The 25,392-nt window shown below is 38.6% G+C and overlaps 1 protein-coding gene across 1 annotated transcript in view; it reads left to right on the top strand.

Annotated features, from left to right (window-relative positions):
• Positions 1 to 25,392, top strand: part of ELL2 (elongation factor for RNA polymerase II 2) — a 58,720-nt gene that overhangs the window by 28,317 nt on the left and 5,011 nt on the right. The window contains exons 5-10 of the mRNA XM_024206750.3: positions 6,076 to 6,335; positions 10,081 to 10,205; positions 10,358 to 10,451; positions 13,081 to 13,651; positions 18,590 to 18,656; positions 25,023 to 25,194. Coding sequence (XP_024062518.1) covers positions 6,076 to 6,335; positions 10,081 to 10,205; positions 10,358 to 10,451; positions 13,081 to 13,651; positions 18,590 to 18,656; positions 25,023 to 25,194 — 1,289 coding nt within the window. The remainder of the gene's footprint in view (positions 1 to 6,075; positions 6,336 to 10,080; positions 10,206 to 10,357; positions 10,452 to 13,080; positions 13,652 to 18,589; positions 18,657 to 25,022; positions 25,195 to 25,392) is intronic.

The following is a 25,392-nucleotide window of genomic DNA, read 5'->3' as shown; positions in this document are numbered from 1 at the left end:
CTCCCTCAGTCTTTTCTGAAGACTAAACATGTCCAGTTTTTTTTAACCTTTTCTTATGGGTCAGTTTTTCTAAACCTTTCATCACTTTTGTTGCTCTTCTGAGTCTCTCGAGGTTGTCCACATCTTTTCTAAAGTGTGGCACTCAAAACTGGACACAGTACTCCTGGCTAGAGCAGGACAGTTACTTCCTGTCTCTTACATGTGACAATCTTGTTAATGCACCCCGGAATACTAGCCTTTTTGTAACTGAATCACACTGTTTGCTCATATTCAGTCTGTGATCCACTGTAACCTCCAGATCCTTTTCTGCAGTACTAAGGTCTAGCCAACTCTTCCCCTTTTGTATTTGTGCATTTTATTTTTCCTTTGTAAGTGAAGTACTTTGCACTTCTCTTTATTGAATTTCATCTTGTTGATTGCAGACCAATTCTCCAATTGTCAGGGTCCTTTTGAATTCTAATCTTGTCCTCCAAGATGGTTGCAACTCCTCCCAGCTTGGTGACATCGGCAAATTTTATAAGCATACTCTTCATTCCATTATCCAGTTCATTAATTAAAATGTTGAATAGTACTGGAGCTAGGACAGACACCTGCAGGATCCCACTAGAAGATTCATCACCCCAATTTGACAGTAAACCATTTATAATTATTCTTTGAGTGTTTTTTTCCAATCAGTTGTACACCCATCTCATCTAGACCACATTTCCCTAATTTGCTTATGAAAATGTCATGTGGGACTGTGTCAAAAGTCTTGCTAAAATCGGGATCATGTCTACTGCTTCCCCCCATCCACTAGATCAGTAACTCTATCAAAGAAGGAAATTGCATTGTTTGGCATGACTTGCTCTTAACAAATCCATGTTGACCATTACTTACGACTTTATTATCCTTTAGGTGCTTACAAATTGATTGTTTAATAAGGTACGCCTGAAGTCCCTGCTCTCTTATTCGTATTAGTGATCCAGTCAACTGTAGTGACCCTCTGTAATAACAATATCTGGATGTGAATTTTGCCATATGGGAATGTAGAATTCCCTTAACACATATAGCGCAAATGACCTCAGGAAGCACTCACCATGCTGTGCTCCAGCTTACACACACTTCTTCCTCCTCCTTCATCCAGCAGTGACCTCTGAAAATCTGGAAAGAAAGAGCAAGATATTTAAATCTTACAACAGTACTTCTCTGCCTGCATTTAACATTCAAGTCCAGTTATACTGCAGTGCTGAGTTGGCCTACAGCAAGCCATCTTAAATAGGTACCTACCTGGCCTGTTGAAATGCAAAACTGAATATATGCTGTCTGTGAACTGTAGACTCCAGGAAGGCATATTTGCTTATACTGGAACTATATCTGCTGCTCCTCTGTACAGTGAGGATCAAAATTCCTTCTTCCTGTAGACTGCCTTCAAAGAACAGCCTTTTGTTGCTTTACTGACTGAGATGCCGGTGGGTTTTTTACTATTTTATTCCATTTTCAACATTCTGATGGGATATTCACTTTGGCTACATAAGCCTTCTAATTCATAGCAACAAGCTTTAAGATGAGAATGTGCTTACCACAAAGAAATAAAAAAGTAGGTTCTATAGCCCTATGTCAGTCTCTCAGGATGTATATCCCCAACTCCACTGAATTTTCAACCTCACATAGCTATTCCCTTCTTGAAGAAGCTGAGACAGGGATGGTTCTAATTCCTGTTAAGACAGGCCAAAAGTTTAGTATGGGTATGGAAGGATCTTAATACACTACAAATTTAAAACTAGGTTGCAATGAGGAATTTAACTGACTACAATTGTGTGAAACTAATCCAACTAAAATGACTCACTATTTAACACTGTTGTGCTAAAAATGCAAAGATTTATCTGTTCACATAGTTATGGTTATTTTTGAAACCAAAAGTGCAAGATCTAAGGCATTAATGTGATTCTAGGAATAGGTAAAAATGGTTGTTAGTCTACACTGCAAAATGGAAATTTTTTTACTATTCCAGGAGATGACAGCCAACATAGCTGATTTCATACCATAAATGGAGTGGTTTTATATGAAGTTTTGATGTCAAAGAAAGTATTTAAGAACCTGTTTTCTGGATTCCAGAGTGTCTAGCCTGTATTAAGGAAGAGGCCAGAGCCTCAGGAGTCTTAACACTCTCAGGTTTCTATTTTCCTACATAAGAATAGCCATACTAGGTCAAACCATTGGTCCCTCTAGCCCAGTATCCTGTCTTCTAACAGTGGCTGGTGCCTTATGTTTCAGAGGGAAGGGAAAGAACAGGACAGTTATCGAGTGATTCATCCCGTCATCTACTCACAGTTTCTGGCAGTCAAGGTTTGGGGATATCCAGAGCATGGGGTTGCGTCTCTGACCATCTTGGCTGATAGCCATTGATGTTTATAGCCATGAACAGTTCTAATTCTTTTTTAATCTAGGTTGTTTTTTATTTTGTTTTTTTGTTTTGCTTCACAACGTCCCTTGGTAATGAGTTCCACAGGTTGACTGAGTGTTGTGTGAAGAAATACTTCATTATGTTTGTTCGAATCTGCTGCTTATTAATGGCATTGGGTGATCCCTCTTTCATGTGTTGTCTGATAATTCTGTTCTTTGCTATAGTTTCAACCAGATTTCTGGTACTGAAGTTAAGCTTACCGGCCTGTACTTGCCAGAATCGCCTCTCTAGTCTTTTTTAAAAATCAGCTTTACGTTAGCCATCCTCCAGTCATTTGGTACAGAGGCTTATTTAAGCGATAGGTTACAGATCACAGTTAGTAGTGCTGCAGTTTCATACGAGTTCCTTCAGAACTCTTGGGTGAATACCATCAGAGCCTGGTGACTTATTACTGTAAAATTTATCAATTTACTCTATTGACACCTCATTCTTGGACAGTTCCTTAGATTTGTCACCATAAAAATAATGGGTCCCCTCACATCCTCTGCAGTGGAGACTGATGCAGAGAATTCATTTAGATTCTCCACAATGGTCTTGTCTTCCTTGAGTGCTCCTTTAGCACTTTGATCGTCCAGTGGCCCCACTGATTGTTTGGCAGGCTTCCTGCTTCTGAAGTACTTACAAAAACTAACAACAAATTTTTATCATCTTTTGCTAGTTACTCTTCAAATTCTTTTTTGGCCTGCCTAATTATTACTTGACTTCCCAGAGTTTATGCGCCTTTCTGCTTTCCTTAGTAGAATTTGATTTCCGCCCCCCAACCACTTCCTTTACTCTGTTTAGCCAAGGTGGCCTTTTTTGGTCCTCTTACTTTTTTTGTTTTGTTTTTGTTTGTTTGTTTTGTTTTAATTTGGGTATACATTTACTTTGAGCCTCTGGTCTGATGTGTTTAAATAGTTTCCATGCAGCTTGCAGGCATTTCACTCTTGTGACTGTTCCTTCTAATTTCTATTCAACTAGCTTTCTCATTATTATTCCCCTTTTGGAAGATAAAAGCTACTGGGTGTGTTTCTTTGGTTTCTTCCTCTCTACAAGGATGTTACATTTAATTACATTATGGTTGATAATTATTGATCAGTTCAGGTATGTTCACCTCTTGGACCTAGTCCTATGCTCTGCTTGGAACTAACTCAATAATTGCCTCTCCCCTCTTGGGTTCCAAGATTAACTGCTCCAAGAAGCAGTCATTAATGGTGTCTAGAAATTTTATCTCTGCATCCCATCCTGAGGTGATGTACTCCCAGTTAATATGGTGATAGTTGAAATGCCCCATTATTATTGGGGTTTCTGGTTTTGTAGACTGTCTAATTTCCCTGAGCATTGCACAATTACAGTCAGTCACCATCCTGGTCAGATGGTTGATAGTACATTCCTACTGATATACTCTTATTAGTCAAGCATGGAATTTCTATCCATAGAGATTCTATGGAAGTTTTGCTTCATTTAAGATTTTCAGTATATTCGACTCTATGCTTTCTTTCATATATAGTGTCACTCCCCCACCAGGGCAACCTGCTCTCATTCCTATATATTTGTACTCTGGTATTACTGTGTCCCATTGATTATCATCATTCCACCAAGTTTCTATGATGCCTATTGTTAGGATCAAGATCCTAATTTAATAACAGGCACTCAAGTTCACCCCCTTTGATATTTAGACTTACATTTTTATATAAGCACTTATAATATTTGTCAATATTTAGTTGTCTGCCTGTGTGATGTAATTGAACGAGACTTTTTTTTGTTTGTTTGTTTGTACCTTATCAACTTCTATACTCTCCTCTTTCCTAGGATATATAGTATCCCCTTTAATAAATCCTCCCCTAAGGGATGTCCATCTGAATCACATGCACCTTATGCCTGTCGGCTTTCCGCCAGCCCTTAGTTTAGAAACTCCTCTACAATCCTTTTAATTTTACATGCCAGAAATCTGGTTCCATTTTGGTTTAGATGGAGCACATCCTTCCTGAATAGGCTCCTCCTTTCCCAGAAGGTTCCCCAGTTCTTAATAAATTTAAAACCCTCCTCCCAATACCATTATCTCATCCACACATTGAGACCCTGCAGTTCTGTATGTCTAACTGGCCCTGCGTGTGGAACTGAAACCATTTCAGAGAACGCTATCAAGGAGGTCCTGGACTTTACTCTCTCACACAGCAGCCTAAATTTGGCTTTCAGGACCTCTTTTACCTTTCCTTATGTCATTGGCACCTATGTGTATCATGATCACTTGCTCCTCCCCAGCACTGCACATACATCCATCTAGATATGTCTAAAGGTTTGCAACCCAGCAGGCAATTCACCACGCGGTTTTCCCGATCATCATAAACCCAACTGTCTATATTTGTGATAATCGTATCCACCTTTACTATTGCCTGTCTCATTCTAATAGCCTTCTGGGGGAGGGGACTCCAGTTATCTTCAGTGTGAGAGGATACCATGACATCATCTGGAAGGAGGGTTCCAACTACGGGAGAGTTTCCCTCCGCTCCAGCTTGATGTTCTTTTCCCCCGAGATTTTCATTTTTCTCAACAGCACAGAAGCTGTCAGACTGGGGGTGGGACCACTCTATTGTGTCCCTGAAAGTCTCTATGTACCAAACTTATAAGGAATTGGGTTTGGAGGAAGTCTCAACTTTACTCCTTGATGGGAGCCAAAATAGTAAACCTATTACAGTAAAGTTCTTAGCATCAATAAATCTGAGTCCTGACTATAGTGGTAAATATTTAAGTGCTAAAAAAAGAATGCCTGGCCACTTTGCTTTGATTTTGGTGGGGAAGAGCTATTGCTACTAACCATTTATCTTTATGGAAAAATAGCCTGTTTGATTAAATAAGCTGTTGAACATGTTTACTTCATTATCTTTGGAGGGTGCCTTTACCAACATGCAGTATCACTTGAATTTATTGGGGAACAGTGTTTTCTAGGCATGTAAAACTTTTCATTAGAAAGAGCATTTTTGAAACTTCTATGGATTTGATCCTTGGAACAAAGGTGTTGCATTTGACAGGTTCTTTCTAGTGAGAAATGTCAGGTCAGTTACATGGATTGTTTGGGTAATGGAGGTAAAATAGTTTCATTTTTGAAATTGTGTGGCACCAATGATTGGCTCTGACACTCCATTAATCAATTCAGTACTTGGTGTTGAATGTAAGTTTTTTGTTTTTTTTCCCCCAATAAATTTCACAACCATATGGCTTGTACATTCACTTCCAAGTTATGGTGCTGTTAATATGTAGATTTGGGTTCCTTAGGCACCAATGGAGAACATGTTACTCACAGGAAGTACTTATTTTCATACGAGTTTTGTCCTCATTTAAAACATTAAAATATCCCATTAGTTTGATGTTTAACTTTTCTCAGCCTGTAAATTACTTAAGAAAATATTGAAGGCATGCATCTGTATAAACAGAGCAACATATCTTGTCCTCCTAGCAATATCATTTACATTTGGGTAACTTCATATCAAACTTTTTAAGTTCTTAAAATGATGCATTTTATGATACCCTCTTTGGACTAAACAGTACTTGTTCATATAACTCTCTGAATTAAACTTTGGGAAAAATCAGATGTTAATAAATCATACAAAAGCTATTAATTCCCCCCCCCCTTTTTTAAATTCTGGACTTAGGTAAAAGAGTACAGATTCGGAAAGCACCACAAAGTATTCCAGATGCAGTGCCTGAGAGGAAAAGGTCAACACCCATCAATCCTGCAAATACAATACGAAAGACCCACGTAAACAACAGTGTTTCTCAGCGACCATATAGAGACAGGGTGATTCACTTACTGGCACTGAAGACCTACAAGAAACCAGAGCTACTTGCTCGCTTGCAGAGAGATGGCGTTAATCAAAAAGACAAGAACTCCCTTGCAGCTATCCTTCAGCAGGTGAGAACATCTGGACAGGATGTCTTTCCTGCTCTTTCTGCTCCTTCTCCTGGTTGTTTCTTAATATAGTTCAGGACATTACTGCCATATTTCATCTAGAAAAGTGAGGGTTCACTTTGGTGAATGACGGACACATTCATTGATACTGGCTCTTTGACAGACTTCTTGAAAAGCTGCCCTGTTTTATGAGTACTTAAAACAAAACAAACTGGAAGTTTAATGAGTTATAGGGGAGGTTTGTACTATTGAAGACTTCTAAAGCTCTTCATGAGTGTTAGGGAACAATTGCTGGGTATATTTTTAGCTATCTTGTTCCTACTGCAGTTTTTTTCCCCAGGAGGCTTACTCTTGTTACTCCAAGCTGCTTAATTTGTGAACATAGTTTCTCTTAACTGTTCAGACTAATTCATTAAGGAACTTATTATGTTTCCATTGACAAGTTTACTAGCCCTTTTTATAAAGAGGAAAGCTGTTTTGGGGGTAATGATTATGCAGATTTTTTTCTCATTTAAACAAGTGTAGTGGCCTATAAGTTGGTGCCTAACCACATTGAGTTCTATTTCAATCCCAGGATAGCTAGTTAAATATTTTGTAACTCTTATTTAAATGTTACAGTAAACAAAAATATTGGTGTTCTGTCACAGAAAATTTCTTTAAATAGTTCGTTCTTCCCTAAGAAGATGAATGATATTTTAGAAGGAACTTCATATCTCTTTGCAAAAGAAAATATGGGGGGACCTGCTATTTATCTCTCTCCACTGTGAAAACTGACCATCTATTCTTTTGTTTCCTATCTTTCAACCAGTTACTGATCCTCTTATCCCATGGCTGCTTACTTTGCTAAAGAGCCTTTGGTATGGGACCTTGTCAAAGGCTTTCTGAAAGTCCAGATACACTATATCTGCTGGGTAATCCATGTCCATATATTGGTTGACGCCCTCCAAGAATTCTAATAGATTGGAGAGGCATGATTTCTCTTTACAAAAGCCATGTTGACTCTTCCCCAACATATTATGTTCATCTTTTGTTCTCTCCATGAACGTAACTTTTTTTGTAGTGGAGTTATAATTCTTTTGGAGAGGGTAGTGGATTTTTATCCTTCACCAAAATTATCCTTAAGTTTGCGATCTGTAATTTTAGGCATGCTCTTGGACTCCTGGACTCAGAGTTGAGTTCTCATTTCATGTCCCATTATAAACAGTTGTGAAAAAAAATGCTTTCTAGGATACCTTTTTAACACTCTGCTTTGCCTATCCCCATATTGGCTACCAGGAGGCTGTAAATTTAGTCTCACTTCATTTTTTTTATATCTAAAAAAAAAAAAAATTTGGTATGGCTTAAGCCACCACTTACAGTAAATATGTATGAAAAGAATTCTGTAACTTCCCTCTCCATAATGGTTAATTCATTGACTTTTAAACCAGGAATAAGTGTCTTGTGTCCATTTGTGAATTGAACAATAATAAATATGCTTAAATCAGTTTTTCAGACAGTAAGATTAAATTGATGTAAATTTTAAGTGTATGTAGACTGAAGTATTTTTATGCAACTGTTAGTGTGTTAGCAATTGTCATTTTCTGTAGCTTACTGTAATAGTTCTAAAAGATTAGGATGACAGATTCTGAAACTTCAGCCACGGTGTAGCTGCGTAGCAAAGGAATTGGACCTAGATGAAACATTGACACCTTTTTAACCTGGATCAAAGAAAGGGATCGCTAACAAACTTTGTACATCTGCCAGAACAATAAATTGAAAGTTTGAATAGTGCTTTTGTTAAAATGTTCGAGGTCAGATGTCAGTTAATTGCATAGTTTAGTCAGAAGCTGTACTTGTATCTTTTTTACTTAGGGTGACCAGACGTCCCGATATTTCAGGATATTTTCGAAGATTGGTTGGGACGCATTTTGTTCCGATATCCGCCGGCAGCACTGTTTTTGTTTGTTTGTTTTTGGTTTTTTTTTTTTGCTCAGCCGGCAGGACTTGGCCACCCCCCAACCCCATGTGTCCCGATATTTTCTTCCCCTCATCTGGTCACCCTATTTTTACTATGACACTGCAGTTCCCTTGTACAACCTACTGATGCTAATATAAAATTCTAAAGGCCAGGCCTGCATAAGTGCACAGTGGGGGGAGGGGGAGAAGGGTTCAATGATTTTTCTCCAATCCATCCGCCTCCATGACTGCGGTATGGAATATCTGTCTCAATGCCTGCTACCTCCCCAGCGCATGCACCTTTCAGAAAAGTATGCCATGCAAAGTGCTTGAATTACTATTTGGCCTTCAGAAGCCAGCAAGGATGGTTGCTGGTTCAGTATAATGCTAACTCATCTTATTTCTACACTACAAAGTTTTTATTTTTAGTTCAGTTCGCTATCATTTCATCAGCAAAGTTCTAATAGACCTTTTATTAGAAAGTGTTATACCATTTGGAGTGTTATACCTGATCCTCTCCCCATGTCCCAACCCTGTACCCAGCCCTGATCCCCCTCCTGCTCTCCAAACCCCTCGATCCCAGCCCGGCTCTTTAATATCTTGACTAGGAGTAACAGGCAAAGGGCCGGTTTCTGAACTTCAGAGGTCTGTTACAGATAGTACAGTTTGAAGGTCTAAAATGGGATTTGAAGAGGAAAAGTTGCCAAATTAATGCTTTGATGTGGCAGGCATCAGTGAGCACGGCCTTTTACCAACATGACTTTTTTCAGATACACAAGGAAAGGAAGGGGGACCTATCAGAAGCTGTCTTAGTGCTCTGCTTTAATAGGATGTATATGCTAATAAACAACAAGGCATTAACTAGTATGGAATTATGAGTACAACATTTTTTCCTGGCATTCATGGATATCTGTTTTGCATGTACGCTTGGGGCTTATCATAGATTTAGGTGTGGAACAGGGCATGTACATCTTTTCTCAGTTACATTTGTGCAAAATTTTACTTGTACCCTTATTGCATGACTAAAATGTATTGATGTACATGGCTGAAATTGTTTTACATCTTCATTAAACCAAAACTTTTTAGGTATACTTAAAAAATAAAAGTCAACTCATTAAACTTCCAACAGTTTTTGTCCCTTTTTCATTAAAGGGAAAATTTAGTGCCGGGTCAAGTGTTGTACTATTTTGACAATCTCCGGTGGAATGCTACAACTTCATGTGGTTTCTAGTGTGCATGTACTAAACTCCATGACCCAGTCTCTGGGAAACAAGAATGGCTACCTATTTTTGTCATAATCATTTGGCTAGATAAAACTGCGATTACTGGCACTGCAGCATGAGTTACCACTATTCTTAGTGCTGTGCCAATTTTCTTTTTTTTTGTGATCTAGCATCATTGATGTCAGCAGAACTGTGTTGGCTGCTATTCCATTAGAAATACAGGAAAAATAAACACTGGAATTATAATGTTCGAACTTGAATGCCTAAAGTTAGAATTCTGCATTTGTATTTAGTCACGTAAATATGAATAAGCCTGACTAATGCACATTGACCTTCAGATCTTTTGAAAAATCAGGCCATTCTTTTATAAGTACCTAAATTCACACACCCAAGATTGAAAATTTTGGCATACAAAAATTTTCACTATATGAAAGGTCTGTCCTTTATTGCCTTTAAAGCCGAAGGCTAGTAAATACAGAATACATTTTTCATAGTTATATTTTCAACCTATATTTAAACTGTCCAATCTACTCTAGTATTATAACTTGTAGATAGCGTTAATATTTGTATTTTTAAATATATGTTTGTAGGTAGCCAACTTGAATCCCAAGGACAACTCTTACACTCTGAAGGATTATGTATTTAAAGAGATCCAAAAAGATTGGCCTGGATACAATGAGATAGACAAACAGTCACTGGAGTTAGTACTTTCTAGGTAAGTTCAATCTTTTTCTTTAAAGGTAGCAATAAAAGAATACATTGTTTGAGAAGTAACAGGCTTCTTTCTTCCCAAATAATGGAAGATCTATTAGAGCATCTTTTTCTTGATTTTTTCCTTGTAACCTGGAATATGGGTGATCTTTACAGAAAACTAAATTCATCTCAGAATGCCACCAGCACCAGTCATTTGGAATCTCCTCTAAGTTCTTCTAAAGATGCTGCATCTGCTTCTCCTTCCCAGGTATTTAATTTGTGATTTTCTTTACATTGCAATATGATGCAGTCAGACTTAATACATACGAGTTTTATATTGGTGTGAAAGCTTTAATAATGTAATGAGAAGGCACCAATACCCCTTCTAATGTATGAAGAAGGTGAAGAAACTATTGCTATATAATTGGATGGTGGCATAGAATATAACTTAAAAAAAATAGTTGCACCATGGAAGACTGTGGAACTGATGTGTGGGGTTTTTGAAAAAAATTCTTGTCATGTAGTTCCTAAGAACCTCTAAACTTAATAACCCTTTGCAGTAACTCCTCACTTAACGTTGTAGTTATGTTCCTGAAAAATGCAACTTTAAGCAAAACGATGTTAAGCGAATCCAATTTCCCCATAAGAATTAATGTAAATAGTGGGGGTTAGGTTCCAGGGAAATTATTTTCACCAGACAAAAACTCTCTTGCTCTCTCAAGTTTTAAACAATTTAATACTGTACACAGCAATGATGATTGTGCAGGTTGGTTGAGGTGATGGAGTCAGAGAATGGAAGAGGGTGGGATATTTCCCAGGGAATGCCTTACTGCTAAATGATGAACTAGCACTCGCCTGAGCCCTCAAGGGTTAACACGTTGTTAATGTAGCCTCACACTCTACAAGGCAGCACAAATGGAGGGAGGGGAGACAGCATGGCAGACAGACAGAGACACACACCCTGTGTGTGTGTGTGAGAGAGAGAGAGAGAGAGAGATGTGCATTGCTCCTTTAAGCTGAACTGCCGGCTGTTGCACAGGGAACTTAGGGGAGCTGCCGGTCCACCCTGGTTCCAAGCCTCCACCTAGCTCCAACAGGCTGCTCTTTCTGCAAGCAGTGGACAAAGCAGGCGGCTGCCAAACAACATTATAAGGGAGCATTGCGCAACTTTAAACGAGCATGTTCTCTAATTGATCAGCAACATAACAACATTAACCGGGACAACTTTAAGTGAGGAGTTACTGTATTTGGAGAGCAGATAGCGTTGTAGTAAACCAGACTTCTACATAGATGGCTCATAAAATGTTTCTCAAACTGTGCCTATTGCTATGGTATCTGAACTCGTAAGTGACCATACAAAATGTAACTATTAATAGCATGCTGGCAAAAGCTGTGTCCTTACTCAGGGTTGAACTTGTCCTCAGAGGCTTAACTTTTTAGGTGTCAGTCACTTTCTGGTTGTTAAATACTTAGACAAAAAATATACCTCATATATTGCCAAACAATTTATCTTGGTGTGTCTTGGTATTTCAAATGAAGGCAAGGTATTTGTATTACTTAACTCTCGTACCCCATTGCATGCTGTGGGTGTTTGGTCCTTCTGTACTGTCATATTGTTTTGATATTTCTGGCATGCAGGCATTTTTATGCTGCAGCCTTTTAACCCTTAATTTAAATGCAGTATCTACCCTGGACAGGACAGAACTAAGATGTTTTAGGGCAGCAATATTCTGTTTCTGCAAAATATACTTGAATTTATTTTTGCTGTGGGTGTTATTGAGATATCAGTTATGATTAAGTGTAGTCCACTGGTTAAAGCATGGAACGGAGTTAGAAGATCTGGGTTCTAGATTCAGCCTGACTGCAGGTGTCAGAGACCTTGGATAAATCACTTATTTTTCTGTGCTTCCCTTGTTCATCTATAAAACTGAGATAATACCCACTTTAATAAAGCACTGGGAGACTTGTAGATGAAAACCACTATTTAAGATAAAGTATCAGTGATTGCAGTAAAAATATAAAATAGCACTATAAGATAGGCAGTAGAAGAGCATTCTAAAAATGATTGGGTGGTGCTTTCATTTGCTGTTTCAGGACAGGTGAAACTAAGTACTGAACATCCTGTACTGAGGCCATTAACATATTCAGGACGGGGAAATAAAAATACATACCTGTTTCTTGCCAACTTTGGCTACTATTTCTCATGGTAACAGTGAAATAGTATAAATTGTGTGGTTCTGTCTTCTCATCTGCTCCAACACACACATTGAATCTGGAAGTAATTCAGCTGTGTGGTACAGAGCTGTGCCTGGCACTTCTGGTCAGAGGCACTGCTTTGTACTGAAACGTAAGCAATATATGCTTGTTAAGCAAACTGACGTGAGTCAGATAGTATTTCAAAAGAACTCCAGTATTCTCTGAGGATAATTTAGACCCCAGGCTCCCTGTAGCAGAAACTAGATTTTTCCTTGCCACTTTTTGAGGTTTAGGATTTCTGATAAGCACACTGTTCCACGTTGGTTGGAACTGCTTGAATAAAACAGACTATATGGAGGCAGCAACTGTTTACTTACTGAATGTATCTGCACTGCACAAATATCTAGAGTACTGACTAACCTGCCATGTTCCAGCATGGACTGTGATACTTCCCCAGACAATATCTTATGTGGTTCCAAAGTCTTGGTCACAGATCTGAAGGGGATCGTCTCAGGATGACAATTTTTTTAAAGCTATCTAGATTTATTTTTTAAGCATGGAACAATGCACATGTAGCTGTCATGATCTTCATCTTATCTAAAATAAACTAGCAAGCATAAGAGACTAGGTTTTAATCAGTTTATTTTAGACATACCTTAGAATTGGACTAAATGGAAACTAATGGTCTTTTTTTATTGCAGAAACGGCTGTTGGATTCAGATTTTATTGATCCTTTAATGAATAAAAAACCAAGAATATCTCACCTTACCAATAGAGTTCAACCAACATTAAATGGTCACTTGACTGCTTCCAACGAGAGAACTGCTGCTGCACCACCACTTCCCCCTGCAGTCGCTGCCACCCCAGCTCCTCCAACGCTTCCTTCAACTCGCCTTCCTGTTTCAAATCCTCTTCAGCCTGTAAACTCTAACTCCAATTCCCCTAGCACTCCTGAAGGCCGGGGGACTCAAGACCTGCCTGTTGATAGTTTTAGTCAGAATGGCAGCAGCATCTTTGAGGACCAGCAAGAAAAATATACCTCTAGGACTCCTTTGGAAATGCCAGCACCCACTGTAGTTGAGTTAGCGTGTCCAAAGTCAACAGATGAGATACATTCAGTGTTGCACAAAAAATCCAAAAAGAAGTCAAAAAAACATAAGGAGAAGGACCAAAGCAAAAAACATAACATGGAGAGTATTGAAGAAAAGGAGAAAGACCTTAAGAAAGAAGAAATTGTCAAGCTGAAAAATTCCAGTTTGGATTCAAGTGAAGGTATTTAAAGTGCTGCTTTTTAAAATTACTTTATGGATAAGTGAGACTAATCTGGTGGGTAAAACAATGGACCAGAAATAAGACCTCAGTTCCACTCCTATCTGCTACTGACTTACTAAACTTTGAACAAGTTACTTAACCTCTCTCTGCTGCCTCCTTCCATAGCTTTAAAATGGGAATAATGATAGTTATCTGCCTTTACATATAACAATTTTCACCTGAACCAAAGTGCAAATTATTACCTTACCAAGGTTTAAGGCTATATAAAAACAAAGAGGAGGAATGACACATGTACACAAGTACAGCTATATTGGCACTCCAGACAAAATGTTCTTCAATTTTATTTTTGGCCAGATTGACTTCAGCTTTTGAATAACAGGAATAAGTCATATTTTTAAAAAATTATAAACAATTCATTGTTGGAAGGGATTGTTGGATAATCAAAAGGACAGAACAAAAAAGAATACTACTTTGGTTTTGTTTTATAAACTACAAGGTGTTCACATACCACTTTGAGTGCAGGGCAGTTCAATTATTAACTGTGTTGGGGCAAATCAATTTATCAATGGGCATCAGTACTGTTGATGTTTACCGCATTCTTCAGAGAACTGACTGTGACTTCATGGCTGTGAAATAACTTCTAAAGAAAAAGCAAACTAACTGAAATTTGACTGACCATACAGTAAACATTGTTATTGAGAACATTGTACTGTGTGATTCATTTCACAGTGGCTGGGAGACCAACCCACAGAAAATTAATGAATTTTGAAAATTAACAAGTAAAAGTACACACTAAAGGCTAGAGATAATGTTGCATAACATACACTTAACTACAATTTATTTTTAATTATTGTACAGTAGCAATTGTAATTTTGTGTGTTTTAAAAAAAAAAAAAAAATCCAGCATTGTGAATCTTTACTCCAGAGTATTCCAGATCTCTGAGAGTTGGGAAGAGACTATCAGTTTTCTCTTTACAAAAAACCTTGCAGTTTACTCAGATGGTACTAAAGTCTCGATTTGGAAACTTCTCTCCTTCCTCTTTCCTGCTCCAGAAATTATTCTTACAACTACTTTAAGCAGTAGTGGAGAAGAAATAAAAATCTTAAAATCCTGCTTGCAAAACCAAATAAAAGCTTACCTAATACATTTGCTTTCCTAATGCTTTTTTTTTTTTTTAAAAAAAAGGTTGTGGAATGTAGTTGTTAATTCAAAATCCATAAGATATCAGTTGGAGCTACAACGTTTTTTAATATTGACATTTAATAAACAAATATCAAGTGTGAGTAAGAGCAATTCCTTTAATCTTGCATTTCACGTTTTAAATAGGTTTTGTTAAATCAGAAGTCAGATTCAGCCCTCACATAGTCTAAAACTGTTGTTTCATCTCTGGAAACAGAGCTGATTGTATAGATTGGACTCTCTTTGAAGGCATCCCTGCTCTTGTAGACTGAAAATCTTTGTGCTCCGTACACCAGTATATGATAGCATTCAGGATACTGTCGGTCAGTTACGGAATTCTAAATGTCTAGTAAAATTCTATATTGTGCTTTAAATTGATATTTATATTGCTAGAGCACCCACAACCTGCTGGGCACATTCAGAGGAAGACCTGATTATAAAATATTTTTATTTAAAAAAAAATACTCCTTTTTAAAATTGAATTTTTGTTCAGAGTACTGAAATTTGGATAACATAGGTTTTATTTGTATAATAAAATTAATTTATTTTGTATATCTCACTGAATTGATAGTTACTATTAAACTTTACACTTCTCCTTTTATCATCTGTAGAAACTCCGCGCTGATTAGGCTTCAACTGGACTATTGTGTCCAGTTCTGGGGGCAACATTTCAGGAAAGATGTGAATAAATTGGAGAAAGTCCAGAGAAGAGCAACAAAAATGATTTAAAGGTCTAGAAAACATGACCTATGAGGGAAGATTGGAAAAAATGGGTTTGTTTAGTCTGGAAAAGAGAACTGAGAGGGGACATACCTTTTCAAGTACATAAAAGGTTGTTACAAGGAGGAGGGAGAAAAATTGTTGTTCTTAACCGCTGAGGATAGGACAAGAAGCCATGGGCTTAAATTGCAGTAACGGAATGGTTTAGGTTGGACATTAGGGAAAAACTTCCTAATTGTCCAGGTGGTTAAGTATTGGAATAAATTGCCTAGGGAGGTTATGGAATCTCCATCATTGAAGATTAAGAGCAGGTTAGACAAACAACTCTCGGGGTTGATCTACATAATGAGTGCAGGGACTGGACTAGATGACCTTTCGAGGTCTCTTCCAGTCCTATGATTCTATAGTACAAAGAATGCCACTTATAGGAAGAGTAATCACTTGGTATAAATATAATTGCTTTACTCAGATACTTCTGGTCTGAATCATATGTATATTCTTACAGATCTCTAACTGTTGGAGCCTGAGTGAGTGCTTTGGCCAGAATATTCTGTTGTTCAAAATAACTCAATGTTCTGCAGTACAAGGGTAACACTAACTTATCGTATGTGGGTTGGGATGTTCAAAAACTTGTTAACAAAACTAAATTTATAACTTTGTGTTTTGCCAGTAAGTTTTAAATACCCATCCCACATATGAAAATATACTTATTGAATAACATAAAAATGGCCATACTGGGTCAGACCAATGGTCAGTCTAGCCCAGTGTCCTGTCTTCTGACAGTGGCAAGTGCTAGGTGCTTCAGAGGGAATAAACAGAACAGGGCAATTTATCGAGTGGCCCATCCCATGTCATTTTTACTCCCAGCTTCTGATGGTCAGAAGTTTAGGGATATCCAGAGCATGGTGTTGCTTGCGTCCCTTACCATCGTGGCTAACAGCCATTGATGGGCCCATCTTCTGTGAACTTATCTAATTCTTTTTTGAACCCAGTTTATATTTTTGGCCTTCACAAAATCCCTTGGCAACAAATTCCACAGGTTGACTGTGTTGTGTGAAGAAGTACCGTATATACTCGTTCATTAGCCCGTTCGTTTATAAGCCGACCCCCCAAAATGGATAGGTAAAAATAGCAAAAACTGTAAGATCCTTTCATAAGCCAACCCTATATTTCAGGGGTTGGAAAACTTTGGCTCCCGACCTGTCAGAGTAAGCCACTGGCAGGTCGGGACGTTTTGTTTACCTGGAGCGTCTGCAGGCATGGAGCCCCTAAGCTCCCAGTGGCTGTGGTTTCCCGTTCCCAGCCAATGGGAACTGCGGGAAGTGGTGCGCCACTTCCCGCAGCTCCCATTGGTTGGGAACGGCGAACCGTGGCCACAGGGAGCTGAGGGGCTCCATGCCTGCAGATGCTCCAGGTAAACAAAACTACAATGTATTAGATCAGGGATCGGCAACCTTTGGCACACAGCCCGCCAGGGTAAGCACCCTGGCGGGCCGGGCCGGTTTGTTTACCTGCTGTGTCCCCAGGTTCGGCCGATCACGGCTCCCACTGGCTGCGGTTCGCTGCTCCAGGACAATGGGGGTGGCAGGAAGTGGTGGCCAGCACATCCCTCGGCCCGTGCCGCTTCCCACCGCCCCCGTTGGTCTGGAGCGGTGAACCGCGGCCAGTGGGAGCCGCGATCAGCCGAACCTGCGGACACGGCCGGTAAACAAACCGGCCCGGCCCCTGGCGGACCGCGTGCCAAAGGTTTTTGATCCCTGTATTAGATATTCAATTCAATGATTCCATAGAGTTTAAAATCATCAAATTTTGGTGTAGACCCGTTTATAAGCTGACCCCCGCTCTTTGTGTCATTTTTTTTACCAAAAATATTCGGCTTATGAACGAGTATATACGGTACTTGCTTTTGTTTGTGTTAAACCTGCTGCCTGCTAATTTCATCTGGTGACCCCTGGTTCTTGTGTTATGTGAAGGGGTAAATAACACTTCCTTATTCACTCTCTCCACACCATTCATGCTTTTATAGACCTCTCTTTTATCTTTTAATTGTTTCTTTTCTAAGCTGAACAGTCCGCGTCTTTTTAATCTCTTCTCGTATGGAAGCTGTTCCATCCTCCTAATTTTTGTTGCCCTTCCCTGTGCCTTTTCCAATTCTAATATATCATTTTTTACATGGGGCGAGCAGAACTGCATGCAGAATGCATGGGGTGGGTCTACTATGATTCTATATAGTGGCATTATGATATTTACTGTAGTCTTATCTATCCCTTTCCTAATGGTTCCTAACATTCTGTTAGGAATATGAGAAGAATTTAAAACATAGGCTCTTCCTAAAGTAGAGGAAATAGTCCCATTTTTATTGCTTGCAAACAGATGGATTATTTAGGGATTATATTACTTTCATAACACCTTCCTGAAGAGCAACATATTGTCTTGCTTTTTTTACTTGTAAAAACCAATGTCACCATATTAATGAGGAAATCTTCTTCTGTTCAAAATTAAAGCCTGAATGCTAATTAGATTTGCATAAAATGCTATAAGGACTTCTTTTGTATAGAAAGTGTTAAAATTAAATTATAAACTTGGCTTACCCATAGTTGGGGGAGGGTTGGGTAGGGAAACTTGCCCCGAGAAAAGCACTTTGGCTTTCCACCCTATTGTCCTTTAGTTTGGTCCTGTGAGAGTTGCATATTGATGTAAAACTTGTAGCTCCTATTGTGTGGCTACATCTGCCCCCTCAGATTTTGAATTGTTGTGCAAATGCCACAATTTATCTTGATAATACAAGGTTGACCTTGGGTTAAGATTGCATTATTTTGTTGTACAGATTCTACAGTAGCTAGTGCGCTTTAAACTCCTGGTATTGCCTATTGTAGAGTTGGTCATATGGCCCCTATTGTAAATATTCAGTTGTGCGCATGATTACATGGTGAGACAAAAATAGAATTCCTGGGAAGAAGCGTTCCAGACAGTTCAGATTTGGATCACATTCGGTATATTAGAATCTTGTTATATGTCAACCTTTTATTTCCATATAGGTGTTAAAGAAACTTGCACTGACTCTACAGATCCTTCATCAACAAGTGAACTACCAGACTACTTTGTGTAAGTAAAATTATGCCTAAGATTGACATAATCCATGCAGTGCACTAACAGGCAGTTCAAAAATCAACTGTGAAAGGTCTTATGTAATTAGAAAATGGAGTTACCAAAATGTAACTTTTTAAAGGGCCCTGTCAATGCTACTGGTTCTAAAAGTAGTGCCACACTATTAATCAGTAATCTGTTTAGGGCTCCGTCCTGCAAACACTTGTGCACATGAGTAACTTTACTCATTGAAAGTTGCCTCACTGACTTCAATGATACTGCCCAAGGGAAAAGGGTTACCCATGTGCATGAGCATTCATAGGACTGAGTTCTTTGGCTTTATGCAGGGTGCATAAAGCTATATTATTTAACTGAAATGCAGCATAGTTACAGTTTTTTTTATATAACTGTATACACACACTATATATAATGTTATAGTGACAAAGACCATTAAAGAGACAAAACGGTTGACAAGTTCAACTTTAACATACCGTACACCTGTCACGGACTCTGAAATCTGGTCTCCCGCTGTGAAATCTGGTCTCTTGTGTCCTTTTACCCTATACTATACAGATCTCACGTGGGGGGGAGAAACCAGTGTTTCTCAAATTGGCGGTCCTGGCCCAAAAGGGAGTTGCAGGAGGGTCACAAGGTTATTTTAGATGGCGGTTGTGGTATTGCCACCCTTACTTCAGCGCTGCTGTCAGAGTTGGGCAGCCGGAGAGCGGCGGCTGTTGGCTTGGTGCCCAGCTTTGAAGACAGCATCCCACCAACAGCAGCACAAAAATAAGGATGGCAATACTATACAATGCCACCCTTACTTCTGCATTGCTGTCTGCAGAGCTGGACGGCCAGAGAGTGGCGGCTGCTGACCTAGGGCCCAGCTCTGCAGGCAGCAACACAGAAGTAAGAGTGGCAATACCATACCATGCCACCCTTACTTCTGCGCTGCTGTTGGCAGCCGCTCTCCAGCTGCCAGTAAGGGTAGCAGTACCACAACCCCCCCCCCCCCACACACACAATAACCTTGCACCCCCCCACACACACACCTCCTTTTTGGCTCAGGACCCCTACAATTACTATACTGTAATATTTCAGATTTCAATGTCTGAAATCATGAAATATATGACTTTTAAAATCCTATGACCGTGAAATTGACCAAAATGGACCATGAATTTGGTAGGGCCCTACTGATGAAGCACTGATAGAAAAGATGAAAATATTTTTTTACTTAAACTTTTTCCCCTATAACATTTACTTTATTTGTACCCAGCTGTTAGCCCTTGCCTTTAACAGTTTAATTGTAATACGTATAAAATTGTCTATTAACTTTTTAACGCTACCTGCAATGAAATTATGGCTAAGCCTCACTTTGTGACATCTAAACTGATTCCATTTATTCCTAAAGACTTCCACAAGACAAAATGTTCCTCCTCGCTCAGCATAGATGAAAATGTTGAAAGAACAATGGCAGGTGCTTGAGGACCGCTGCTCCACTAGGCTAACGTGCACCTTGGGAGTTGTACTGTCTTTCACGTAGCTGGGGGCCTTGTGTTGTACAGTGGCTCAAGTTTGTCTGGTGTTGGGGCCAAGCAAGGAACTGGCCAGTCATGCCATACTGCTTCCTGCTGAGTTTCCTCCTAATCTGAGGCCTAGGATTTCATGTTTTTTCTGTGATAAAGAACAATTTGTCACTCTGTAAGTGGAATGGATGGGGTTTTCTGCCCTGCTTTCAGTATATCAGAGATTTGTTCTGAGCAAGATGTCTTCCTTACCACCCGTGTTCATATTCTGATATTCCAGTGAAGTCATAACACAGTTTAGGACTTCACAATTTCCACAACAGGTTGTGATGTAATAAATGCAGGACTGACATCCTTGCAAGATTAAGTAACAGGAGAAGGTGGGCTGGGACAAAACAAATGGTGGCTTAAATATAGTTTTTGTATTGCTACAAATATGTAAGAAACTAAAACGTAACTGAGGGATTTCAGTGAATGTTTGAATACTTTCACCAACATAAAAGTTCCTTTATACAGTATATTAAAGTTGAACTTGTCAACCGTTTTGTCTCTTTAATGGTCTTTGTCACTATAACATTATATATAGTGTGTGTATACAGTTATATAAAAAAACTGTAACCTTGCTGCATTTCAGTTAAATAATATAGCTTTGGCTAACGTGTGTACAAAATATCTATACAAAACACACATTAGCAATGATCATGAAATATGTGCTCAGCTATGTTTCTTTATGAGCTACATATATCGAACTACAACTTTACATTCCCTGCTCCCTGTATGAACATTCTGGGCTTATCTGACATGAAAAGAACACCAATATCAGTTAAATCATAGGAACACTTCTCTGTTTCTGTGATATACAGTTTTAGCCCTGTAGGAGCCTGAAGCCCTTGTTGTTATTTCTAAACTAAACTAAAGCAGCACCACCTTTAATAAGCAAGTAGTTGGAAGTCAGCACTTTTTTAGTGAAACACAGTACTCGATGTATTTCTAAAGGGGGAGATTTGTGACCTAGTGCATAGTTTATAGTTTCCAAACTTGCCTTGGGTTTAAAATAAATAAATAAAAAGACTCTTCAGAGAATATTGTAATGCTACGTCACAGATGTCATCCACTCAGAAACTTTGTTAAGCTACTAAAGCTTTGATGCAGCCTGACCACAGGCTGAACTTGAAACTGCTGCAGAAAATATCCATTTTACCATAAAACTGCTCACCGGAGAGCTGCAAAAATCAGGGGACCTTGATTCAAAATTAAGGTTGAGCTTGGAAGAGTACACAGAGCCTTGGTTATGACTACATAGTGAGAAGTAAAAATGTATCAGCAAACACATTTTTCCACTTGCATATGGCACCTAGAAACTAGAATGGTGAGCATATTAAAATGAATAAATAGGTGTGAAAAACTGCTAATAAAGCTTAATTTTAGCTCCTTAACTCATTCTTTAGAAGATTATGTGAAACTTTTCAATATGCCTAAAATGTAAGATTTAGCTGTGTAACTCTTGTCTTGGCACAGCTGAATGTTGAACATTTTCTAGTATTTAAGAACTTGTCTCAGACTGAAACAACTATTGTAGCAGAGCCAATCTGTTGGCTAAATACGTATTCCTAGAACATTTAAAAACCAATATTTACCAGAATTCCTTGGAACAGTTCTAAAAATCCTACATATAGCTTCTGCATTTGCTCAGTAGCTGTTTTTTACTGTTTTATTGGTGGCTTTACATTTTTCTTCAAAATGTAAAAATCAAATAATATCTTGCCCAGTTCCAGTTGTGCTACTAACAAAGCACTCTTTTGCTATTCTGTGAAGTTTTTTCTTTTATACCAAAAACTACAAAAAAGCCAACATGGATTTTCTTAAACTCATTCCTCAACTTAAAGAATGAAAATAAATTTGGCCCAGCTTTCAAACTCTTTTGTCTCTTAATTCCTTTCCCCCTGGAGCAATTGATAATCCTGCCCCTCCTACAGAGCTAATATGGCAGAGCAAGACAAGTACCATAATACCAATAGATGCACGTATGGGGCTAGGGTGAAGCCACAAAGCCGCCACCTAAGCGTGGTGATGACAAAGCTAACTTACAACTTGACACGTTGGGTGCAAATAACATGGTTACAGCTGGGAAGAGAAAGATATTCCACTTCATGTAGGAATTTTGCTTTTTTTTTCATATTTGTTTCTGTTCTGATTCAAAATGTAAATTAGAAATTTCCTGCAAAAGGGGATGGAGCAGTCCACTTGGCAGACCCTGGAAGCCCTGCGGTCAAGGAACCAGAGCAGCAAGCTGGCAGGAAACCAGGCAGTGTCATCAGAAACCAGCCTGGTTTCCAAAATTGAACGATATACACAAAGCAATTTGATTTTGACAAATTGGCAAATTCTATTAAAAACCTGTGTGGCTGGCATTTTTCTGACCAGCTGTAATTATTACATTAAGGCATATAATGTAATAACACATGCATGGAGTTAGCATAGAAATATTGTCCAGCTTAATGACACTCCTACACTGATCAGAGTTGATAAGACCTACGTGACTTCATTTTGCTTTTGCATAGATCTAGGAGCAATAAAATAAAACAGGTCTATATTCCACTCTAGTGTATTCTCCTTTTCATGTGGGCTCCTTCTGCTGTACAATAATGGTAGTACTTTGCTTGAGCACTCGATTCAGTGATTACTGCAAAATAAGAATTTGCTTCTATCTTATTTACCCATATGAAATACCTGCTTGTAAATCACCATAGTTGCAGTGGATCAGTCTATTGTGCCAATTAAATTCAATAGAACCTAACAATAAATGTTTATCTTTAAATGGACTATACTAACTCCAGCTATGTGTAGTATAACATACTGCTTCTAGCAAAACAACCTAGGATTATACAAAAATAGGTCACAAAGGGAGATGAATAAACATGGATTGAGGTGTATTACTAAACAGAGCAAGCCTATTGAATTTAAAGAAAGAGTAGTCTGTGGAGGATGTCTTATGTGGAATACCAGCTGTTGTAGATAGGCAAAAGTATAGACAAAGTTCAAAACTCTTGCCTTATTCTTTGTTGGATTACAGTTGGTCTTGATTTTGTGTATTGCCTATATTTCCTACAATATGAATTTTAATGTAGAAAGACACTATTGTTCTCATCTTATTCAAAATTACCATGTCATCAGCATTTCCTGAAAAGTTGAAGGGTACAAATTGTGTTTATTGGTCATCTTCTATAAGAATATTAAGCAGCAGCTTTTAGAACAACATTGTTAGTTGCATTTGAAAACTACTCCCTAAATCGCTTTTAATTTGGACCAGATTGTATCTGTAGTGGTTGAGAAAACAAATATTCATCTTTTCTGATTCAGTCTTGAACAGTGCTCATAGAGTCTGGAAGTACTATTGGAGTTTTTGGGCTATGACCAGTTGTGTGATTCATGTTCTCCTAGCCTTTTGATATCTACCAGAGACAAATCTGTCAATCCCCTTCAGGAGAAACTTGCAGATAAATTGCTTAAAAAGAGGAATGAGTGAGATAAGCTGGTGGCAAAGCAGTTCTGCTGATACTTTGGAGTCAAACTTCCTTGATCCCTGTCAGCCTGCTCGTTCTTTTTAGAGCCTGGGTGTAGAACAGACAGCTGTCAGATTTTTAAGTAGTCTCTAATGACATTGATCACAAGATAAACATACCTCTGGGTCATGAAAGGAATAGATGGAGGTGCTCCTGCTCCATTATTTTATCTGAGAGCATCTAGAGAGTGTACTACTGGGCAGTGTCTCATCTGCCCTAAATGCTGCTGTTGTACCCTTCTGCTCAATGTATGTAGGGCACTTGGGATTGTAGTGCCTCTGGCAACACGGACATAGTAGTTGATGGGCTTTCCGAGTGTCTGGTCAGAATAAAGGTTTGGATGAGGACCAGTTGGCTGAGGCTAAAGTCAGACATGACCACAGGTAACGGTGTATTTGGGAAACCTGGAAAAAAGACAAAGATTATATCTACTCTTTTGATTGTTTGCCTACTTTTAATCACCCACACAGGTTGGCAACTTGGCCTTGCTAGGTCCTCAGCTGCTTTTGGGGATCTGGTAGCATCAGTGGCCAGAAGCATTTTTTTGTCCCTGGCAAAGTTGTGATAGTCCCTTTCAGCTGCAGACCTCATCACAGCTTGTTTTATGTTGCCTATCATGTACCGCAGATTCTTTAGATGAGTTTGACCCTCACTTAATACAGCACAATCATTAGGATAAAATGTTAATTTAACTTCCTATTCAAGAGCGACACATCTGCCAAATCTTGAAATAAATTCTTGTATCGATTCAAACCCTCCCAAATGCCAGCAAAAAAACTGGTCTGCTTAAGCAGCGTTCCCAGAAGGTAAGTGCACTTTGCTCTAGCAGGTCAATACAGGAAACAAATTCTGAAATTAAGGGGCCATCATAGGAAATGAGTTGCTAGCAGCTCCACTCTTATTTAAACAGAGGTATTGGTTCTGTTTAATTTGAATGCATGTTAACTATTCTGCGTATGCACCTACAGTTGTAGATAGTTTAATGACTTCTGAATAAATACCATATAGAGCAAAATACTTATACATGTATAGACTGCAACTTGCCACTGAAATATTGTAGGTTCTGTTAAAGACCGTTTGTAATACACTGACTCTAAAAACCATCTCAACCAAAGTGTACAGTTTAATATTTGTCTATCACAACAGGACAGAAGTATATTTTAAATTAGTCAAATCTTTGACTTACTGAGACGTGAACTGCCTACTAATGTATGTTCCAGCTACTTGCAATGAACTGTAACAATTTTATACCAAGGGCATTTCATGGAAGATAAGTGTAACTTTGCTCTTTCCATTAGAAAATATATAGCTATTGTCTCATATGAGCAACGCCAGAGTTACAAGGATGACTTCAATGCAGAGTATGATGAATATAGAAACTTACATGCCAGGATGGAAAATGTCACTAGAAGATTTATGAAACTTGATGCTCAACGTAAGCTCCTTTCTCCAGGATCTAAGGAGTATCAGGTAAAGAGGAATAGAAGGCATTTTGTTAGCCAGTTCTACCTTTTGCTTTGTTTTTACATCACTCTCTTCTTCCTCTCCCCAAACGTTTAAGCACATAGCCAAATACTCCAAACTTTCTAAAAACTAATATACAAGATAAAAATCAGACTTCACAGAAAATCCTTAGATGAATGTATAATTTGGTAGAGGAAAACACTT

The sequence above is a fragment of the Terrapene carolina genome, unplaced genomic scaffold (genome assembly GCF_002925995.2).
Source record: "Terrapene carolina triunguis isolate 2854851 unplaced genomic scaffold, T_m_triunguis-2.0 Scaffold69, whole genome shotgun sequence".
In the NCBI taxonomy this organism is placed as follows: Eukaryota; Metazoa; Chordata; order Testudines; family Emydidae; genus Terrapene; species Terrapene triunguis.
This window is presented reverse-complemented; position numbering and strand designations above follow the sequence as displayed.